A 24,001-nucleotide genomic window follows, 5' to 3' on the forward strand; every position below is an offset into this window, starting at 1 on the left:
AGAGAAGCTTCTGATTTTCCTATGTTTGGGATTTTTCACCAGATTTTAGCAGGTCCAATTTACTCTCTTGGTTATGGATCACTCCATACCTTCTGTTATTTTTTCCAGCTTGCATTTCTCGAATTTGAAGGGTTGATCAGTGCACAAGTAGCAGTAGTAGTAGTAGTTTTGTTTTAATGAAAAGCTTATTTACTGGTCTTTGAAATCTATTGTGATAAACATATGACAATCTGTGCACGTCACACTTTTTCTGCAATCAAGAGAAACTGACAGGGCTTCTAGGAAGCCTTGCCAATTTCACCACTATCATTTGTATACACACACACACACACACACACACCTGAAGTGTTGTGGCATGCACCTGTGGTGGTGCATGAACATGACCTTTTGAAGAAACAAAGTGCTCTTTGTCTTGGAAGGCTGTTTGGGCAAGGGAGCTGACCCAGCTGCTTCCTTGAGGCAGACAACAACCAATGAGCCTGTCTCCACAAACAAGAGAAGGAGATCCATGCATGGAAGAAGGATTTTGTCTGTATATCATTTATTGCAGGCATAGGCAAACTCGGTCCTCCAGATGTTTTGGGACTACAACTCCCATCATCCCTAGCTAACAGGACCAGTGTTGTAGTCCCAAAACATCTTTAGAGCCGAGTTTGCCTATGCCTGATTTATTGGATCAAGAACCGTCAAATGTCAATTAGAGGCACATGAATCTCAAACACCAAAGTGGCGCTTCAGAGTCATTGATATATGAGCACATATGTGAGAAAGCCACTCAAAATATTACAGCAGGAGGCTTTGTAGTATACTATTTATTGGCACTATTAGAAGTACTTGAACCAATCCTGTCATGCGACTAGGTAGACAAAGCTATAGCACACCTCCAATCAACTTATTTGTGGCAAGGCAAATAAATTACTTGTGCACATTATTACATATTAACACCATGTTTTCAATTTCTCCTAAATTCAGCAATCTGTTTTAACAAGGAGAGAAGAGACAGAGGGCTGGAATTCATGGAATGGGGTGGATTGTGGGACATGAGGAAACACAGAAGTCAGACCACCAGGTCCATCGAGCTGGGTATTGCCTACTCCCGATTAGCAGTAGCTCTTCAGGGCTTCAGGCAAAGTTTGCTCCCAGCCCTTCCTGGAGATGCTGAGCACTGAACCTGGGACCTTCCGCTTGCTAAGCAGATAATCCGTCACTGAGCTATGGCTATTCGAATCTCCATTGCGCTCACATGTTTTTCCCATCTGCAAAGAGTTCACTTGCATTCTCAAAAGTCTAGCACTGATCATTCAGCCTCCTGAGCATTCTCCACTGATGTGAACAGGGAACTGGGCTCATGCACAAGATCTGCACCAATGATTGCAAAGCGAATCTGGATCAGGAAAACCAGAGCTTTTACAAAGATACCAAGCGACTTTGAAATATTTCAGCTTTATTTGCTTTAAGATAAGAAGCGGGGCACAGTTAAAGATGTAACTCTAAGTCCAGATGTGTTCACTTTAATTAAAACAAATCTTTTTTTTCTTCTTAGCTTTTATTTAGGCAAGATGCTTGCTGGGTTTTGGTTTTTTTAGGAAGTTTTGCTTTATGCTGGATGCTGTTCGGAACAGGCTGTTGCAGCCTGCACGGACCCTCTGATCCAGCAGAGCTGTTCTCATGTACTTTGCTCAGAAATCAAGGACATAATTTGGCGTAGTGCTTTAATTAAGAAGCACAGAAAGAAAAAGAAAAAGAAAAATACCAGGGAACCCGAGAAACAATTATTGGATCGTAGCTGGCATAGAGAAAGCAACCACATTTTAATTAAACAAACATGGAAAATTTCAAAACAAATCAATTTTACATGCGGAAACCTTATTTATTACCCACCACCACCACCTTGAACAACATATGGATTATAATTCCAGCCTTCGGTTTGTAGCAATTTCTTTAGAATAAATTGTTTAGGATTCTGATTAAGAAAATATGCACTGATCTAGTCAGAAAACAACCCTGCTTAGTGGCTTCTCTGTAGTTCATGCATTGCCAACCAGGTTTTTTTTAAAAAAAAGAGTTGGGGAGAGATTTAAACACCATCTTTAATAGAATTAATTTCTGAAGCCTTGATCCAAGTAATAGAATCCTCCATTAATCACAGCTGGCTATGTCTTATATGAAGAATAAGAGCCAATTCCTGCATGCTACTCAAAGCATAAATTCCTAATGGATCTCAGAAAACTGCCTCACAGAGAAAGGATCTAAAACAAGAATAACAATTTATTTTTCAAAAGAAACAAAACATTAAAGACAGTATCACTTCAGAGATATGGATCGTTCACTAGAAAAGCTATTTGAAAAGGTGAGACACCCCTTGCTCTTCAAGTTCAACGCTTCTTGTCCAAAACCTTCGTCTTGCTGCTCCCATGGTTACAACAATCCTCCCATGTACATTCCTATATTTTCAGCCAACATCACTGCCACAGTGCAGCCTGGACTCCCAAGAGTGTCCTCTTATGACTTCCCTCCCTTAGTGTCTAATTGGAAGTAGCAGCAAAAGGGCCCTATAAAAAGAATTTATGAGGCTGCACTAATACACACATTTTCCCCTACAGGCAGAAATATTGCTTTGCTTTATCCTATTTCTCTTCACAAAATGGTACAGGAAAATGAAAAATGAGTCAAGGAAATATACTCTTCTTTTCCGGAGAGGGGAGGAAACCCCCTGTGTGCACCTCATTTTTCAGATTTGTGGTGAAAAGGAAACAGCTAAAACTTTTATTTTCTCCATGGAATTAAGAAGGCTTAATCTCACATGGTCCGAAAAAAGAAGCCCAAAGCCTGCCTCTGATCGCTTCCAGAATACAGTGGCGGGGCGGGGGGAGATGACCCAATATAAGAATTGGGGTGATAAAGTTACTTCTGGATAGCCTAAAGAATGGGTGTTACCTTCCAGATGTTGTTGGGTTCAGCTCCCAAAAAAGCACAGGCAAGCACAAGCAATTGTCAATATGATATGAAAACCTTCATTGTGTGTGTCGGCAGGGTTAGGGGGTAGACTGGAGCAAAAGCTAGTTAATGAACTACTAGCAAGAAATGCAAGCTACTAAGAATATTAACACATCTGTTCCTCTTATTTTCTCCCCTCTCACTCACCCCTGCTGGGGACGTGGATGGGAGGATGACTATACTACATCCTGCCATTATTTACTCCAAGGTAGTTGCCTCCTGTATCCATGTTACCTTAGAGCAGCAGGTAGCAGACTTTGACAGAGTGAACCTGTATAATTAAAAAACAGCAGCAGCAACAACAACAACTCTAGAAGTCTCCTCAAGTGTAACATTAAGACACAATAGACAGGCTCTTTTTCCTGGCAGCATTAGTGTATGCCTTCAACCTAAAGGCAAGCAGCTCATAGGAGGAGAGTGGGCTCACTGCCACAGCAGATTACAGAAATGTAAATTTCTTGCAGAAGGATTAGGTTACACCATTGAGCTTCCCACTGATTCTTGGCACAAGTGATGGCGCATGGTGCTTCCCTTTACTGCATGGAGGAGATGGGGCTAGCATAGCTTGCCACTCTTCATTCTTGCCCAGTGTAGATAAGACAGGGCAGGTCAAAGTAAATGTATAACATGCAGCTTGGCCCTGGAAGAAGGGGTAGAAGGGCAAGAGAAAACTATCCTTTTGTATCACCCTGAAGCTCCTAGGAAGGCTTTTCTAACACCTGGAGAACCACTGACATAAAGTTAGCGGCCGCTAACTTTTGATACCACAACCAAGAGTGATGACCAGAGAAGGCTCTCAAGGCACAGTACACAGGGAGACTGCTGAAGCTGAACTGGTGTGGCTCTGTGGACTGCCTCAACGGAGACCACCTGGGAGCCCCACATATGCTGCTCTGAATTCTTCAGAGAAAGAGGAGGGAAGAAGTGCAATAAATGAGTCGTCATTACCCAAGCTGAAAGCCTAAAGTGCATTGGAGTTGCAGGAGTCTTGCAAGGGAAGACTGGAGAGAACATGCTACACCCAGCAGCCCTTTGCTTCCCTTTACACAACAGTCAGGCTGGCCATGTGCCCTGCATACACCTCCAAGTTAAAACCATAATAACAAACTTCAGCAGCTGCAGTACCACCCGGACTTCCCCTTCCTTTGACCACAGTCTTCTTACAGCAGCATTAAGTAATTCGCCACCTGCTGATGGTTAAAGCGATAGCCACATACGGTGCACACCAGCACTGTTAAATTAAGTCATAATGTGCTTTGAAGTGATCCATGAAGACTGCCAGTTGGTGTGTTAATGGCTGCTAAAGGTGCCTTTACGGCTGCTGCCCAGGCTGTGCAATGTAAAGGGGGAAGCAAGGGGAGCTGCATTAAGATGGCCCTAATTGGAATGAATGCTGTGGCCTGTATTGCTGCATCGTGCACAAACATCTATGACTGCTGTAGGGCCTTTAATAACCTACTGTCCCATCTCCCCATTTCCCCCCTGCTGCTCTACAAGTATGTCAACAGGTTCCCCACTCCTCCTCTGCACTGTTAAGAGGTAAGAAAAAGACAGCACTAGTGACATGTTTGATGCACAAGGCTTGTACGAGATGTACAGTACTGTTCTCCTCTTCTTCTTCATCATAATCACCACTTTTATTTATACCCCGCCCTCCCCGGCCAAAACCGGGCTCAGAGCAGCTAACATCAAATATATAACATATTAACATAAAATCAGGTGATCAGTTAAAATACATCCTAAAATCAAATCAGAATCAAAGTGAAATCCAATCAGATGGCAACCCGCAAATTAGAGTTGGGGACCTTAAATCCTCACTGGCCTGTTTGTACTGATCTTACATGAGCCTGTGAGGAAAGTTGGGGACCACTTTCATGCAAGTTCTTATAAGGAGAGGGGGGGGAGTCAGACTAGACCCCGACCAAAGGCCTGGTGGAACAGCTCCATCTTGCAGACCCTGCAGAAAGATGTCAGATCTCGCAGGGCCCTGGTCTCTTGTGGCAGAGCATTCTACCAGGTTGGGGCCACGGCCGAAAAGGCCTCGGCTCTGGTTGAGGCCAGTCTAATCTCCTTGAGGCCCGGGACCTCTAAGTTGTTATTATTTGTGGACCGTAAGGTCCTCCGTGGGGCATACCAGGAGAGGCAATCCCATAGGTATGAGGGTCCTAGGCCGTATATGCAACTTACATTTGAAAGCCACTCACAGTTATACACCTGACTCATACATCGCCTTTCCGGCATAAGCTTTCTGTTGATCCAGTCTCACACACTTTGGTAACCTATCAAAATAGTCAGTGTCATACGAAAGAAGGCAACAACAGCACCATGACTGGTGGACTGTGAGGCCCAAGTCTGGGGCCCTGCACTCCTTGGGGTGTCCCACAGTCACTGGCAGATGACAGTGTGGTGGGAAACTGGAGTACTGTTAGCTCTTGGGTGGTTATTCTGAGGCTGATGTCTGCCAGTCACTGCAATTTCCCTTTTTCTTCCTTTAAGCAAACCAACAACAACATTCAGTTGGGCATGCAATCAAGGAAGCACTGGCAGAGCTTCCGGTGCACCAAACATCTTCTTTTCCCACACTGTAGTGAAATGAAGGTGATGTGTTGTTCTGGGGGTGTTGGGAGTGGCTGAAGCTACAGCACTTCACTGGGCAGAACATAAAGCTGAATGTTTTGTTTTGTTTTTTTAAGAGATAATAATACAAAGATCCCCGCTCTTCCTTGCTATGGCCTTGTGAAGTGGGAGGAGAGGAACAGAGTGACCAAAGTAGCAGGGGAGGAAGAGAAAGTGGCAGTGGAGTGGCAGTGTGGGAAAGCAGGATCAGGATAGTGGCCAGGACGGCACAGCAGAGCTCCTGAACAAAGAAGCCATGTGGCAAGCGTAAGCTATAGAACTCTCTCCTACAGGAGGCAGTGATGGCCCAATAAGTTACCGTATTTTTTGCTCTATAAGACTCACTTTTTCCCTTCTAAAAAGTAAGGGGAACTGTGTGTGCGTCTTATGGAGCGAATGCAGGCTGCACAGCTATCACAGAAGCCAGAACAGCAAGAGGGATTGCTGCTTTCACTGCGAAGCGATCCCTCTTACTGTTCTGGCTTCTGATATTCAGAATATTTTTTCCTTGTTTTCCTCCTCCAAAAACTAGGTGCGTCTTGTGGTCTGGTGCATCTTATAGAGCGAAAAATACGGTAATCCATAGCTACTAGTCATGATGCTTTTGACTCTGTGGTCAGAGGCGGTATGATTCTGAATACCCGTTGCTGGAAACCACAGGAGGGGAGACTGTTCTTGTGCTCAGGTCCTGCTTGTGGGTTTGGCCACTGTCTTCTTTTTATGTTTTTTAAGGCACTTTTTATGTTCTTATGAGTACAACGACATGGCTGCTACCCTTCACACCAGCACAACCAACCTTTGGCACCAGATGGTAGCCATGGTAATGGAGGAAAACACAAGATCACAACCATCCAGCATCATTTCCCCACATCAGGGAGGTGTGAAAACAGACCGTAGAGAAGCGTTGCACATTTTAAAGAAGAGAAACGTATGAACTAAGCTATAATCATTCACTGCCTGATGTGGCAAGAGCACAATTTCTTGAGCCAGTGATGCTCCAGTTAACTTTTTTCAGCATGCATCTCTAGGATTCCTCTCTCCAAGATATGGTGCACAATAACAATTAAACTTCTAAATCGTCTGCATATTAAACATAAACCTTCCCATCCCTGGTGTCATTTCTAAAACTCAAAGGAGTCATGAGGAGCCATTTTCATCAGTTTTCAGAGACCTTGAAACAATGATAGTGAGAGGAGCTGGAAGGCTCCCCACATGGCCAGGCCAGACATTTTCCAAGTAGAGGATTAACACTTCACACACCTATCAACAGGCAGAGGCATTAAGCTGAAGGAGATAACAGCATGTGCAGTCAAGAAGCACTATATCCCAAGAACAGCACAAGAAGGTTATAAACAGGCAATCCCTTAAAACCAGCTTTGGCGGGGTGGGGGAAAGAAAACGTAAGCTTGCCAAGTAGAGGATGGATTGAAGGAATGACTAATGCACTCTAGGGGGAAAAATGAGCTTGGGAACCAAGAATGATAAGAAGAATAAACATCCCAGCATTGCAACTTAAAATCTAACTGGCATGATGTAGATATAACCCTCTGCAACCTTAGTTATATATTGCCTCAGCATGCTAAGCTGCATCATGGCAGAAAGTAAAATTATTAAAAAGGGGGGAGTGCATTTGGGTAAGCCTACGTGCACCTCCCTTCTACCTTGGAGATCTGGTTCAAGGTACAAAACATGCGAACGCATTTCATCACAATGGCTTTGCCATCTCAACACTTCATCTAAATTTCAAATGACCAAGCCACAGATAGCCAACATGGTGCCCTCTAGATGTTGTTGGACTACAACTGCCATCAGGCCCGGATAGCTTGGCTAAGGATGATAAAGGATGGGAGTTGAACACATCTGGAAGACACCACTTTGGCTACCCTTGAGCAAGACTTCCATGCAAAAATTGCTACAATTGCATAAACAGCAGCTGCAGATACCTTTAAAGCAGCATACACTTTCCCCAAAGAATCATGGAAACTGCAGTTTACCCCTCACAGAGCTACAATTCCCAGCACCCTTAACAAACCAAAGTGACGGGATTCTTTGGGGGGAAATAATGTACTTTAAATATACAGGGTGTGTGCAGCCATAATCCATTTTCATACCTTTAGCCTTACACCAACTGCAGTTCCCAGGAGAGAGGGAGCCATGATATATGGGTGAGTGGTTGAGAAAGAAATCATACAAACCATAGTAGTATTAATTTGTTGCCCCCGCCCACACCATGGGAATCATGCATATCAAACAGACGACAGGGCTTCCCTCCATACCTGTGCCATCAAACCTCGTGAAAGTATGCCCTTGGAACACATTGAGACATCAGCTGCCTGGCCTGCACATTTACAAACTTCACCACTGCAGTGTGGGAAACAACTTCAATGATTTATTTATTCTTACGTTTATATTCCACCTTTCTTCCATTGTGGAACTCCAAGAAGCCTCCCAACCTGTAGGTCTCCCAGCCTGGCACTGATCTGATTCAAACCAGTTTAGCTTCCACAAGGCAGTGGTCTCATGTGCCTTCAGCACATCCTGAAGTGTGCAGCAACTGTTCAAATTTATCAACCCCAAATAGCATTTGTCATACATTTATCCATTACTGGTTTAACCCTCCACTTACAGGACACTCTGTAATATTCTGACTCCACAGGCTCATATTGGAGCTGTCCTCAATGGTGGTGCAACGCTTCTGCTTCCTATCCCAGCCGCAGTATGGGTCCCTTGCTCCCAGGCACTCACTGTGTAGGGGAAGAGAAAAAATATAAGCGACATTTCACAGATGGAAACTTAAAAAAATCAGTTACTCAAGTACAGAGCTTCTGTGCGACAGCTGTCAACTCTGCAAGGAAGGTTCATGATGAACAAAATAACAAGGTGATGACAACTCCCTCTCCCCAAGAAAATATCACTCACACAAATCAAGGATTAAAAGCCCATTTACTCTCTTCCAAGGCCCGGTAGATGACAAAGAATTGCTTTGCAAATGTAGTCAAAGAACACTTGTCCTTGCAAATAATGATGCATTCGTTCATTCTCTTACAAAGAACCTTCTGTGACAATGTTTTCTGAAACAACTTGTAGGGGTTAGACAAGCAGAAAGAGCAAGTGGGCCAATATTAAAGGTTATTAGCTTTGGCGTTTAAAACAAGAACAACAATGGCAGCACTTTTAATCATGATCTCATGCCGCCAACCTGAAACAGACACAGTTAGTGTTAACTCAGAAGTCTTTTTTGGTGGTGCTCAACAATGGATGCATTCATTTTTATGTTCATATAGTCTGCGTATGCAGTCCCTTTCTGTGATTCATTAAAGGGAAAATAACTGTTAATACTTTCAAAATACAGTAAAGGTCAAAGATCAAACTCAAGATTATTTAGGAAAGTGATGTCAGCAACCCTTCTACTCTGGAAGTATCACTTCTGACAGTGAGTAACAGAGCACACATGCTGCTAAACGCAACTTGCTATTTGACTTAGCTTCAGGAAATTCAGAACTTGCATTTAGCATCACTTGTGAATATACCCTTGTCTAGTATAGCCTCTCCTTTAGGTCATTATACGTTTTCACTTACAAAACCAAAAGTGGCTAAACCAGGCCATATGAAAATAGAAACAGGGCTACACTTTAAATTATCATATGAAAAGCTGTGTGGCTTTCCTTATTTAGACTTCCTGTGAATAGGCAAGGAAGGGACTTAGGTCATACATGCAGAGAACAAGAGTCATAGTCTAGCTTTATCTTCTGGTTATTTATCTGTAGTTCTCCCTGTGGCAGCTAATCTTGTTTGTTTGCACAAAGCCTTCCCTACAATTAGGCAGGGTGAGATGGCTGTCTCAGGCAGTGGACTCTGGGAAGAATGGCTTTGAAGCACAGGGCTACAAAGGTCCCACTGTCTGTCCTGTACCATCAAAGCTGCCCTTTGGATTCTGTCCATCGTCAGTGTTTACGTAAGATTCTGGCTGACTTCTGTTCAAAGAATGCTCACCTGGGGTGGGGAATGCCCTTGACCTCAGGCAGCAAAATGTCTGGGGCCAGCCTCCTGCCCCTCCCCAAACGCTAAGGACAGCTCGTTCTGAGAGAGAGAGAGAAAGAGGCATCCAACTATAGACAACAGGATGTCCTTCCCTATGGATATGACTTTAATCCCTTCCAGCTTTCTCTGCTTATTGGAACAATGCCTCCAAAGTTTTGAACAGGCAGAGCTAGCTTGCTTTTCACATAGCAGGGTGTAACATGTAGCCAAAGTGAGAAACAAATGCAAATGGACAGTTGAAAGGGCCTGTAACTATGTTTTTTTGGCTGCTCCTTTGCAATCATGCAATCAGCTGCTTCAGTCCTTTCCCAAAGCCTCAGCAATGTCAATTAAGCCTGTGGCATTAAACCAAGGTGAGGGCGGGGGCACATCCAATTCAGGCAAAAGAAGGGAAATGAGATTTATTCCAAGCCAAGACATCAGTATGATAAGAGAAACACCCACCCCTCCCCAAAATCAAATGAAATGAGATGTGAAGTATTCACATCCAGAAATCTTTGAAATCCCATTAGTTGGTAATCAGCTACAAATGAAAAAGCGTGTCCCTTAAGCATAGCTGAACAAAGTCGGATGCAGTACCAGCCTATGGTGATTCCAAAGCAATTTGCCCCAGAGCAAACATTAGATTCCTTTCTGCTGCCAGGTGTAGGAATGGTTTTTATTATTATTTACTAGTCTCCAATCTGCTCTTCCTCCACAGAAGGACGTCTGCCTTGTGATTTAGGCATAGGCATATGATAGCAACATCTCTCTTGGCTGTTTTAAATAAAAGATTCTGGGCGAGATGCAATGATGCTCTATTATGCTTCCCTAGAAGGGAAACTTTTAAAACAAAAACACAACTATCGGAAGAGGTGAAGAGAAATGGTAATTCTGGTGCAGCTCATACCAGACAAAACATGCCAAGAGCTAAGTCATGGTGTAGGAACACAACCATGGGAGTTCCTGGCACAAGGACACTACAGAGAAAATTGTGCAGTGGGTTTGTTTGTTTTTAATCTGACTAGAGAACAATACCTTACTGCTCTAATCCCCTGAGAGGAGCTGCCAGCCCCTCCCCCAAACTGTCAGTGGGCGTAAAATAAATAAATAAATAAATAAATAAATAACAGCAGTTATTCAGAAAAGGAAACAGGGGAAGGGTTTTGTGAAGTCATTGAGTAGACAGATGGAGGGAGGGGGGGGAGAGAAGCAGCTGAGACATATGGCCTTGGAGCTCAAGGTAGCCTGAACATTCCAGGGCAGAATTAAATGGTTCCTAGAGATGAGAAGAATGACGATCAGTGAAGGGGGGGGGGAGAGAATTCTACATCGAAGTCCCCACTTTGACCTTCAAGATTCTGAAACCAAACTCATTTGGAGTGCCTCCTATTTAAAAAGCAGAGCTGAGCACAAGATGAGCATGAGATATATAGGATGTGTACTAAGTTATTTCCATGCAGTCCATTTTTCAAACTATTATATATTTGTTTGCAGAATTTCACATCTACTATGTTTTTAATGTTTTGGGTTTTTTTACAAAAAATAACCATTTGGGAGCAACTAAGAGACAGGAAAAAGGGATAACAACACATTTAACTACCGAAGCACCCCAAAGCAAAATCAAAACCACAAACATATTCTTTTTTGCTTCCATTTCCCCAACAAGATGTATTAAGGTAGGGGGGAAGAATAGTATAGTGGGAAAAGCTGGGGCTCTCTGGATGTTGTTGGACTACAATTCCCATCATTTGTGACCACTGAGCAGGCTGGCTGGGGCTGATGTGAGTTGGAGTCCAATGATACATGGAAAACTACAGGCTCCCCCACTGTTCTTTTATAGAGTCAGTAGTTGTGTATTTACAAAGGCACAAGTCTGGAGTATGGAAGAACAGATGGGCCATCATGGCTGAGTGGTTAGGCTCAAACGTGTCCCAAATGGAAAGTGGCAAGGAGCAACATGAAAGGCATTCTATTTGTGGTGAATGTACTGGGCTTCATATTTCGTGGCCATCAGAATGCACAGGGCAGAAGAAGTAGGGTAGTCCCAGCTGAAATGGCACAGTAGTTCAGAAATAATTACTGTTATTAAAAATAAATTAATTATTTTTAATTTACTAATTCCCACATGGGGAAAAATATTCTTTACAAAAGCATACTCAGGTGCTGTTAGACTTCATCATTCCTGACCATTGGGGCCATGCTAGCTGGGGTAAATGGGAGTCTTCATCTGGAGTGCCACAGATTCCCCAACCCCTGGTGAGAAGATGCATATAAGTATCACAGCAAGCACCAACTTATTGCACAAGAGGAAATACCTCTTACAAAATTTATCCATATTTAAATTCAAAATGTTTTAGTATCTGGGGACTAATTAATGGCAGGCACCTTTTTAAGTCCACTGAAGTGTTTTGAATCAATTCCTCTAACTGGTTAAGCAACCCAACTTTGCAGCCTAACTCAAGGCAGACTAAAATAATTACATCTAAATCTTTGCATTATCTAAAATTAGATCATCCCAATTCAGCATTCAAGACACAGCAAGCCAACATATCAATCCATGACTCCTGGGGCATCTCAATAACCTGGCAACAACCACATTCATGCAAGCTGTGTGCTAATCATCTTAATTTTGGACTCATAAAAGATTCAGTTTAGGTTTCAGCCTTCCAGCTCAATGATCCATTTCTTTCCAAAATGGCCCTTGATGCTGATCAGGTTCCATACTCCTTAAACAAAATTTTCCAGGAATGAAGGCAAGATGGAGTGATTATAATTATTCATTACACTAATGTAATCTAAGGTATTTGTTTATTTTACAACAAAACACAAGCTGAATGGATTTTTAAAAAATCGTTTCTATTTTGCCTACACTGCATCGTTGTCAGCATTCCACAGGCTGCAATGTATCCTGCTCAGGTACAGAGACTACTTTGCTGACACTTCAACCGCATGCATTATGTCTCTAACATGGCAGCAAGGTGGGGGGTGGGGAGTGAAGAATCTGGATAAAGCACTTAATGAATTATAGCAGGTCAGTCCAAGGCCTCTCTCATTAGTTTACAACTTTGCAGGGCAAGACTGCAGGACAAGAAACTAGGCGGGTGGTTATTTTCCTGCATGCATCCCAAAGAGAAGGCATCTCCACATAGGGTGGAGAGACTCCTGCCAGGAACCCTAAAGAGCCTCTGCCAATCAGTATAGACAACACCAAGCTAAATGGACCAATGGTCATTAATGGCATTTTTAAAAATGCAGAGAGTTTTGTTGTTGTTTTTTTAAGAAAAATGTTACTAGTAGCTGCAGCAGGAACTTAGGGAAGAGAGTTTAACACTCTCCGCCGCCTCCCATCATGATCCCATGGTCTTGAATAATGCCCAGCTGAAGCAGCTATTTGCAGAGAGGCTTCCCTCTAGATACAAATGACAATTATAGGAGCACAATTTTCATTAGGAGGGGAAAGGGTTAAACTCGCCCCTCTTCACCCCTCAGGGTCCTGCTGCTGTTAAGCACCCCCTGCCCATGGCTATTTCATTTGTAAACAAGGCTTCAAGTTCATCATATTCACGCAATTAGTGTCACATCTAGTTTGACCCTTAGTTTTCCACATTTAAGCAACTTTGACAAGGAGAAATATTCAACTGTGCAATCCCTCTCTTGGAGTAAGAAACTGGTACACTCTGCCAAAAGCTGAACTACATGACTGTGCTGCTTGTGTATCTTGGCACTAAAAAGAATATTTTAACTGCAATTCCTCCCTCTGTCTCTGATCTCTTTCAATCCACCTTCCTCTCATTTATGATTTCTGTATGCATAGCCCTGCTAGATGTTAATACCTGAGGCCAGAAATTGATTATAAAATGCAGCATTAACCAGCACTGTTGCCATAAGAATCTACTGCAAACTTCAGAACAGGTTAAGCACACGGTAGATGTAAAATAAGTTCCGTTGCAGTAACACTGGAGTACAGGGCAAAAGCCAAGATCTATAGGTGTTTGGGATCACTTTCCATGGAAGGTTTTCTAAGGGTGTAGCAGCTGAACACCATTAAAGAACTGTTTAGGTCTCAGGGTCACATTAAATAAAATATTTTCTAACTTCAAGAGAAGTTCACTGCTGGAATGTTGCCCTTGGAAGTTACAGGAGGAGACTGGGATCTGTTGGGGATTTTCAGGTTTTAGTATAGTTCTAAGGCATGTTTTCAACCAGACAACCCACTGGAGGAGTTTTCAACATTCATTACACATTCTATGAAACTCTCCTTTGGTGGAGATGATCACTGTGGCACTTGCATGCAATTCAGCAAATATTCAAAGTAATAAAGGCAGCTGTTCAATTGAATGTTCCTTCTCAAGGATCCTCCCAATATCTGTACCAAGGGCTTCCTATGGAATTAAAACAGCCTAAGCTAAATCTTGGTCAGAGTTTCATCCAAGCCTATGTGACTGTAGGCAAGTCAAGGGCAGAGTGAAAGTGGGATTTTCCAGTGACATGGACTGTGGGGTAGTGGTTACTGAAAATAAGTAAAGGGACTCTGCTGGACGGGGGAGCTTTTCTGAGTTTGGTTGGGCAAGGTCATTTATTGTGCTACCCAAGAGCATTCAGGAGCCCTAAAGAAGTTGTCTTTGGAGACTTCAACCAATGTTCTTCTAGTGTCAAAGACCTCCACAAAAGAACAGATGGAACTTCGTGTGTGTGTGTGTGTGTGTGTGTGTGTGTGTGAGAGAGAGAGAGAGAGAGAGAGAGAGAGAGAGAGAGAGAGAGAGATTTCCTTACAGAGGACTAAGAAGCAAGTTTGGTCTAGCAGATGAGCAAACTGACAGTCTGGACTTTTCCAACTGTGAGGGCTGTGAAGATGAATTTTTGATGTAAGCAATCTGAACTTTGCCACAAACTTTGGGCTTCTGCAAATGGAGGATGTTCCTATTCATGTAGAGAGCAACATTCTTCTTCTTTGATGATCACAACACCTTTGGTAAAGGCTGTTCTCCAACTGGAGCGCTGGCAGGCAGTGTTTCCCAATTGTCGGTGTTTATACTACATTTTTTTAAAAAATTGCCTTGTGAGAGTCTATAAACCTCTTTTGTTGCCAACCAGCATTACACTTTGAATTTTTAAGTCGAAATGGAGTAGTTGCTTTGGAAGACGATAATCAGGCATCTGTACAACATGACCAGTCCAACGAATCTGATGTTGAAGAATCATTGCTTTGACACCGGTGATCTATGCTTCTTCCAGTACACTGGCATTAGTTTGCCCATCTTCCCATGTGGTATGTACTTTTTTTCCGGAGACACCACTGATGGAATATTTCAAGCAGCTGGAGGTCCATGTTTCACAAGAATACAATAAGGTTGGTAGTACAATAGTTTTGTAAACAAGCATTTTGGTTTCCCTGTGAATGTCCTGGTCCTCAAACACTCTGCACTTCAATCAGAAGAAAGCTGCACTCGCAGAGCTCAGGTGATGCTGGATTTCAGAATCAATGTCAGCCCTTGTGAAAGGATAACAGCTCAGGTAACACAAATGGAGAGACCCGAGGCCCTGCAGGAGCATAAGCCGCTGTCCTTGAAGATTGAATCTGGAGTGGGCCGGGGGGGGGTGTGGAGTCGTGGGGGCTCTTAATTTTGGAGGGACTTTGAAACATGCTTTTAAATACTTTCTGGACTACACTGCTGACTGCGGGGAATGGGACTGTGGGGAATGGGCTGATCTGCTGAGGGGAGATGGAGATATCTTTGGGTTGGAGTTTCCCCGAGACCTACTCCTCAATGAGAAAGGAAAGAAACTAAGAAAGAGATCAACAAAAGACAAGGTAAAGTGCAGGTATAAACAAGAAGAAGATCTGCAGAAGGGACATGGAAAAGACTTAAGAGCCTCGGACATAAGATTACCAGGTTGATGGACTAGATGGAATGGACAGTAAGGACTGACACAACCCGAGATCAGGAAGAAGAGACGTTGGAGGAAGATTGGAAGAAAGATTTTTAAAAAATTATTTTGGGAATTAGTGTAAAATTAACGAGTATTAGGAAAAATGTTGGAATGAAACTATTTGGCTTTAATAGAAATGATATAAGGAGTTATGTATAAATAAGTACTAAATTTTAAGCTTTAAGGTATTTTATGGTAAGATAAGGTTAAAATAAATTAAGGTAAACTGAACGACAGAATATAGTGAAAGATGGAAAGGATTTGCTGAGTTAATTAATAAGTTAGACTGCTAAGATAAATTACCCAATAAAAATTGAGAAAGATGGAAAGAATTTGCTGAAACAAATAACTAAACTAGAATACAAAAAGGGAGGTGTGAGGAGGTCAATGAAACAAGTAAATGAAAGATAAAGATATGGAATATTGGATGTGTGTTTTTTATTGTGATTGTTGTATTTTTATTTTTTTATTTTTCTTTATGTATTTTTTATGTATTGTAATGTATGTTTTGTTAAATTTTTTGTTGTTTTCTCCTCTTCTTTTCTCTGTAATCTTTAAACTTCTAATAAATATCATTAAAAAAGAAAGAAAGGATAACAGCTCAGGTAGGAGAAGTGATCAACGTAGAGACAATTCAAACCTGGATCCTGGCAGAGAATAATTCTACAGAAAGAACTTTTATTTGATGTGCGACACTAAAAAACAGTTCCATTTCAAATTAAGGTAATTCTGCGGAGAACCCAATATGGAGAAGGCAATCTGGCATGGATAAGGCCAGTGGAACTGAGAAGACCAAGACCTATTGGGAAAAGGGTAACAATTCATAAAGGACTTAAAACAGCAGAATCCAAAGAGACATGTGACTGCAGCATTCACTGTGTGAGTATATCCCACAGTTTGTGTGTATGAATGAAAGGATAGTCAGCCTAGGTAGGATAATTCACAATACATTTGGTTGTGTTTAGGGCGATGATGCTAGGGTTATTCCAGAAACTATTAGCTGTGGTATATTCATTGGGAATCCAAGAAAACGCCACCCTGAATGCATTTTAACAGATGGGATTTATTCCGAAAGGGCATTAGCGTCAATAGGCTTTCACTTCTAAGTTCATTGCTTTGCAATAAATGTCTTATCTGATGCCTAATAGAATACACCCCAAACACTCCATTTATAAACAATTCAATTCATCTCTCTAATACAAAAGTTATTTTGACTCTCACTCCTTATTCTTAGCCACAGAAGACATTTGCATGAAAATAGGATCTAGGCTCCTTAGGAGTTTCCCTGCCATCTGCTGCTATGACTCTATCCTCACTCATTGTTTTAATTTGTGAAGTCACAAGTGCGGATGAAAACAGAAGGTACAGTTTGAGATAAGTGTGGGAATAAGCACACAGAACAAAAGTGACAACCTTAGTGAAATTAATGTAGCAAAAGACTTCTTAAGCACAGGGCTATGCTGTGCGATTTCCAAGGGTATATCCAGATGGCTCTCATTTTGGAAACAGAAAATTGCTTCAGAGTTCCCAGCCCTGGCATACAGGATACACTGGCCCATGCTCTTCCATCCTGGTCCACACAGTTTCTTTGTGGCCACTGCAGAACCAATGCAAACTGTGAAGTAGGGAGAATCAATTAATTAAACCTATAACAATGATGCTCTATGGGAAGGAAATGTGCTTTTCCGTGGCACGGTTCTCATGATCTTGGCCATGTCCTACAAAGGTGAGTTAGGATCATGAAAAGTTCCCACATGGAGCAGCCCTAGGCATGGAAACCGGTATTTGATAAGAGTATTTGGGGATCCTGAGAAACTCAAGTACTATAAAAAGGAAATTATTTCAAAACCTCGGCATCACAGAGGAAAACAGGTGGTCAGTTTTAGGTGAAACTTTGGAAATCAGAGCATCTGGGCAAAAGTTTAAGAGCAAAATCACGTGTTAATGACTGCTTTAAATATAAATAAATAAAGTATGCTTAACACCACCTGTTGAATTTTGAAGGAAAAGAAGCCAGATTGGGGCCTGATCCACATCACGGATCAAAATTAGTTTTCCACCAACACACCCTTCCTCCCTCTAGGGACCCACAACAGCTGGTGGCAGAGGGCATTTGGTGGGAAACTGGCAAAGGCCCCTCATTTGGATCAAAGCCCCACAGTTGATTTTCCATTAAAGTACCAGTGGCAGCATTAAGGGCAGCTTTTTAAAAGTGTGATTGATATAATGGCCCTTAGTTGCTAGTGAGTGACAAGTTAGTGCTCTTCCACATCGACCTTTTTCCATGTTTCATTGCTCACACTGTCAAACTCTCCATGCCGTTTCTTCCTTGCAGCCTCCTTCCTCCTTCTAAGACCTGCTCCCCATCACCAATTCCAAAGCCCTTTAAAATCAAAACCATGGGATTTTGCAAATGTCAGTAATTTGCATTAATTTGGTGGGCACAGAATTTAGCTTTTATTGATGCATCAGAACTGGGCTATGGGTTCAGCATGCTATAGCAGTGTTTATATCAGTCCACCTTATGAAAGAAGAAAAGCTGTGAGTAGAATCCAGGTTTGTAGAATTCATTCACAAAGCTGCTTGGCAACTACCAATGCAATTTTTACAAGCAATGGAGAAGAATTATTAGATCCTTGCCCAGTAGCTGCGAGTGTGAGATTGTGCTTGGCAGTCTTGGAACTACTCGACAAGATTAGCTTATTGTCCCATTAACATCAACCTGCAAAGGGGGTTGAGCTAAACAAATAATCATATTAGTTTCCAGCCAACCAAATCCTAATTACTGACAGCCTCAATAACCAACATGCAGGATACAGAGCATCTGTCATGCCCCAAAGCAGATGGCGCTAAAAGAGCAGAATAGGAATTCAAGAATGCTCAAGGGTTACGAAAATAAATAAATAAAAATAAAAGCCAAATCCTACAATTTCAATTTTCTAAGCAAAAACAAAGAAACAACCCCAAAACATAACATAAACTGTAGAGACAAACTGGTGATCTGTAAAAATCCATTATCATCCCCACTGAAAAGACAAGTGAAGCAGAACTGAGCTACTTTATCCAGACACCAGTCAAGTGGAAACAAATTCATTTTCCTGCTAAACAACACAACACATTCATGGCTACCGTCTAGTACCAATATTCACTTCCGCTTAACGCCAACTGATTCTATTTAAACAATGGAACTAGTAATGTAATAACTCACCACCTCCCATATTAAACCGCAAGAACTTGAGTACAGAGCAGGGGAAGGACAGTTCTTTATTTGATGGGCTGCCTGGTCCAAGTGGAGTTTAAAGATAAAAGACTCCTAAGAAGGAAGACTCAGGGCCCTTGAAGTTGCCCATCTACAGCAGGTAGACTGAGCAGTCATGGTATTTCCCATTATGGTGAATTTAATTTCCATTTAAAAGGCTCCTGGAGTGCTTTCTAGGTGGAATGTTATATCCATAACATTCATAAACTGTATTGCGTTTTTATTTAAACTATAGTAATTCTTTCTAAATTGGCACCTATGCGTATTGATTTTACAAATTTGTGCCCTTTTCTTGGCGATGCCTTTGCTCTTTTTGAATGATGCACAAGCAACCAACCTAATGACAACCATTCTGAGTCATAAGCAGATCCCATCAGCTGGCGTAGTCTGTCTTCCCTGAGGTCAGATGCCCTCAGGTTTCTCTGTGATAAGAAACCAAGGGAGTTGCTTGCAAGTCCACCAATGGCAATGCATAGTTGACACTGGCAGGTTTTAAGTTCATCAGAGCATCAGTATACTAGATGACGAGAGCAGAAATACACATGTCACTTGCCATAGTATTTTTGCTTCCTACCATCTTCTTAGTTAGAAGCCATTGTGTTCTCAAGATTTACATCTTTAGAACTGGTTGGCTGCTTGCGAAGGGCGGGGTGGGGGGGAGCAAAACATAATTCCAAATACTTTTTAAACAAGCTTCGTTTTTTAAATTTTGAAAATCCAGAGTCTTGTAAAAGTCTAAACGATCATAGATCATATGGCTGAAGTAAATGAGAAATGGCTGTTTGCATTTCACATAATGTAAGAATTAGAGGTGCATTTTGATAACGCACTCATCCTGTACAGAAACAAACAAACACAAGCAGCTGCAAGGCCAACTTACTAACAACAGATGAGTGAGTTAATTGCAAGCTTGAGAAAAGAAAGAACAAGAAAGCAGTGATAATCCTTGAAACCTCTGTAGCTATTTTGCTGTAAAAGCTACATTAATTTAAACAAGCCTTCAATAGTGATTGACTCAACTGCTAAGAAGTTATAGAATGCTTACAAAAATTCCAAATCTGCTTAGACATTTTAAAAAGAATCAGGATGCACAAAAGGTACAGGGAAAAGTAGGGTTATGTGTTGCTTATTGGAAGAGATTAATTCTTTATTTATAGTTTTTATATGCTGCCCAATAGCAGTATTCTCTGGAAAGCTTACACATTAAACATTAAAATACAATGAAAATTAATCAACTCTTCAAAAAGCAATAAAAATCAACATAAAATTTAAACAACAGCAGGTAGAAAAGCGTAAGAGTGGAGAACTGATGCAGGAAGGTACTGCGCCCTAAAAATAATAACAATTAAAAACTTTGCAAATTAATAGAGGTCCCAATTTATATTTGAATGTCAATCATCACAGTTAATTGTGCACTATTAATTTGATATTCTTTTCTTTTTTTAGTATATTAACCTCTGCAACACATTTATGATTTCAGAACATAAAACTCACAATTTATATTGCCCTTGTGTATGCGTGTGCTCACATGCGTTCTCATGTATGAATGCATTTATTGCTAAGTTGCCTCCCTCATACTGGTGGGCACACAATATATTTTGAATACGTAAATTAAGCCTTTACATAGAACCTCTGAAACTAAACACAACTTTCCAGGCCGTTGGAAAGCTGACAGCAACAGCGAAATAAGACTCATGGCTTCCCTGGGCCATTTCCCCTCATTTCTCCATTCACACCAGTGATTCCAGCTTGCCTTTAACTGGTTAATCCCTCGTTCCCTAGCATGTTCTGTATCTTTGTAATTGATGGCAGCTTCTCAGATTATGGCCTCAAACAATATACACAGCAAATTACTCCATTTCTTATTCCCTGACACACCTTTCCATCATTCCTAGTGACAATGAGTTCTTTATAGAGTAATTTACTTTTTAAAAGGAACAAAATAAAATAAACACTACTTTTGCTCGAATATGAAGATGAATGCTACCCCGAGGAAATTCTGATTAAATCTAGATTTACGTCTGCATCGGTAAAGAGAGAGTTATTAAAAATATATGAATAAGCACCGCTTCATAAACATTGTTTAAAAAAAATACAACAATCTGAACTCCTGTTGCCTTGCCAAGAAAAAGCAACCTCAAATAAAAAGAGAAATACAGTGGGCCTCTGACAACCAGCAACAAGGGCAGTCATCCAAGTGGAAACTCAGAGGCCATAAAAACAGTAATGAAAGAGACAGAGCATTTTTCCAGAGTAGGGAATAAGTCAATCTGGGTGTTGAAGCACAATCCCATTCCTAACCATGACAGGCTTACACCTTAATGTAACATCCCACAGAAAGAATCATCCCAGGGAGAGGAGCAGCAATTAGGGGTTTTAACTAGAAGGCTGGTGAAAGAACCAAGACCTCCCCAACTTCAACTATCCAAGAAAAGGAGGTCTCCTTGTTCAAATGTGGAGTCACCAACACCACAACTGTCTGGTGCCGATTGAGTATGGCCCTGGAAGGAGAAATGGAAGTGAAATTATTACAGTTTATCTCTGGCCAGTTCAGATTGTTGGATCTGGTGTCTGGTGGAAATCAATGAATTTATTTTTATTTACACCCTACCTTCTCATGATGCAGTCTACAAGATGGTGGTGGTGGCAATTGTTTCTAATTTGAAACAATTGCTAATTGGCATAGATAGAACCAGAGAATTGTACAGTTGGATGGGATCCTGAGGGGTCATCAATTACAACCTACTGCAATGCAGGAATCTCAACTAGATCATACATGACAGCTGGTTATCCAACCTCTGCTTAAAAATCTCCAAAAATCTCCACATTCCAAGAGAGTCACTTCCATTGCTGAGCAGCTCTTACTGCCAGAAAAGTTCTTCCTGATGTTAAGTCATTGGTTTGGGTCCTACCTTGCAGAGCAAGAGAAAACAAGCTTGTTCCACCTTTCATGTGACAGCTCTTATCCAGGCTAAACGTATCCACATGTTTAAGCTACAATTTTACATACCAATCATGAGTTTCAAGCTTACATATGATCAACTCCCCCTTTCCTGGCACAGCTGCAAGGTGCTCAGAAAGTTCCACTTCGTTTTGATTAAGCACAGTTTAGCATTATATCTGAAACCTAAAACAAGCCAGCTTCATAAACCATGATTTAGGAAACAATAAGACTAACCAAGAGTCTTCCTACATTCAGATATCCCTTTAAGCTACATTTAGTAAAAAAAAATATGGAAGCAATACCTTCCAAACTCCTCTTTGTAGTGGTGCCAAATGAGCATGGGGTGGTAAAGGTAGTACAGAGCAAGACAGCAAGATCAAGTCCTCTGCTTCCTGGGACCTGTCCAGGGTTCTGAAGGCCTCAACTCTGACCACCTATTCCAAGTTCTCAGTCCCTCTGCTTGCTGGTTCCAATGCTCTCATGCTCTCTTTGCTCCAGGCCCCTTGTCAGGATTTCTCAGTCTAAAGGTGAAGTAGCATCTGTGTGACTGAATAGTCACAACCAGTGCTTTTTTCCTGGGAGCACTCAGGGGTACTCAGTACTGACACCTTTCCCCAATTGCTAAAAGTGTGACACTTAATGTAATAATTTCATGATGACCAGCACCTTTTTCTCTTTATTAAAGCACTGGTCATAACCAAAATATAATTTGCATTATTATCTCTTGTAAGCAGCCCTGGAGAGCATTTGGTCAGAAGCCAGTGTATAAATCTTTTTTTAACCAATTAATTATAATAATTTGCTTGGAATTTGCTTAAAAAAACTTTATCTTTTATTTTTAAAAATTGATACAACCCATACAAAACTCCCAAAAGTATGTATATCTCACCTCCTTGTAAAATGGAGCAGCTCACTAAAACTAAGGAGGAACATCTTCCACTACACATTTGCCATAAATATAGAAGCTTGAGCTAAATGGCATGAGAATTGCGGAGGGAATACAGTCCTTGCTGCCAACATATAAGGTTGCAGCTCAAATCAGCGGCTTAGGGCAGCTGCCATTACCCTAAAGTACTGTCCCTGGGACAGGTACCTTCAAAAGAGAGTGCCTATTTCAAATATTTTGTTCTTGCAAGTTGTTATAATGTTTGTTTTAAAATGTAGAACATGTTGGAGTAAATTACAGATACTATCCTGAAGCTACAGCAATCATATGTTACTAGTGCAGCTAAAGGACCAAAGGAATCAATTGTTTGTTGTAATAGGAATGAGACTAATAGGAAAAGTATCTATACAACTCTGGCTGAGAAGAACAAAATGGCTTTTAGGGATGGTTCTACCTGAACAATGGATTGAAATTGTAAGTGTTAAGCTATGCTTTCAGAAAAAGTCATGGATGAGAAGTTTCCAGATTCTGTCTTAGTAGCCTCTCCTTCTTCCATTTTGAGAAAAGAATGATATGTAACATACTTCCTCCTGCTATTCCTGCACCTGGTTTTTCTTTAACACTATTTGATCAAGCAGCGATCTGCTCCTGAACTGTGGCCACAAACCATCCATCGCAAACAGGATGCAGTTCACTAATGAGTATACACATTTAACATATGTGTTTGCAAACACATATTTTTTTCACATTCATACTTTACATTCATACACTTAAAACATATTGGCTGACACACCTAAAAATATACTTCTGAAGAGTCCCTTACAGAAGAAAATACTATAGCTCTACCTTCTCTTAGAAGACTTAGATAGCTTCATGGGATTCAGGCAGAAATTTGGCAGATGGGGAAACGCATACATTTCTAGCTTCCCTGTAACGTCCTGTAAGACTCACCAGAAAGAAGGACTGGTTTAACATTAGGCCCTGGCTGCTGTGGGGTGTGTGGCATAATGCAACATTAGAGAGGGTACAGTCATTATTGCTTTGCCACCACTCCTGGCCAACCTCAGACTCACCACAGGAAGTCAGCAATGTCTTGCTGTTCCTGATTGGGGAGATAACACAATATTGATCTCTCACTCTCTCACTCTCTCTCTCTCTCTCTCACACACACACACACACACACAGTCTCATGCCCGCATGGGCATCTACATGTTGTTGTTGTTGTTTTGGGGGAGACTAAAATATTGAAAGGGTGGAACTGCCTAATTCCTCACAAAACACGTGGAGAATGGTATCTTTAATTTTTTGCCTTATATCTCAAGATCTAAAAATTCTAGAAACATAC

The 24,001-nt window shown here is 41.4% G+C and overlaps 1 protein-coding gene across 12 annotated transcripts in view; it reads right to left on the reverse strand.

Annotated features, from left to right (window-relative positions):
• SEMA5B (semaphorin 5B) overlaps positions 1-24,001 on the reverse strand; it is a 354,034-nt gene that overhangs the window by 37,201 nt on the left and 292,832 nt on the right. For all 12 annotated transcript variants that reach the window (XM_053403821.1, XM_053403874.1, XM_053403856.1 and 9 more), the window contains one exon: positions 8,240-8,357. In XM_053403821.1, the coding sequence (XP_053259796.1) occupies positions 8,240-8,357 (118 nt within the window). The remainder of the gene's footprint in view (positions 1-8,239; positions 8,358-24,001) is intronic.

Source organism: Podarcis raffonei, chromosome 1 (genome assembly GCF_027172205.1).
Source record: "Podarcis raffonei isolate rPodRaf1 chromosome 1, rPodRaf1.pri, whole genome shotgun sequence".
In the NCBI taxonomy this organism is placed as follows: Eukaryota; Metazoa; Chordata; class Lepidosauria; order Squamata; family Lacertidae; genus Podarcis; species Podarcis raffonei.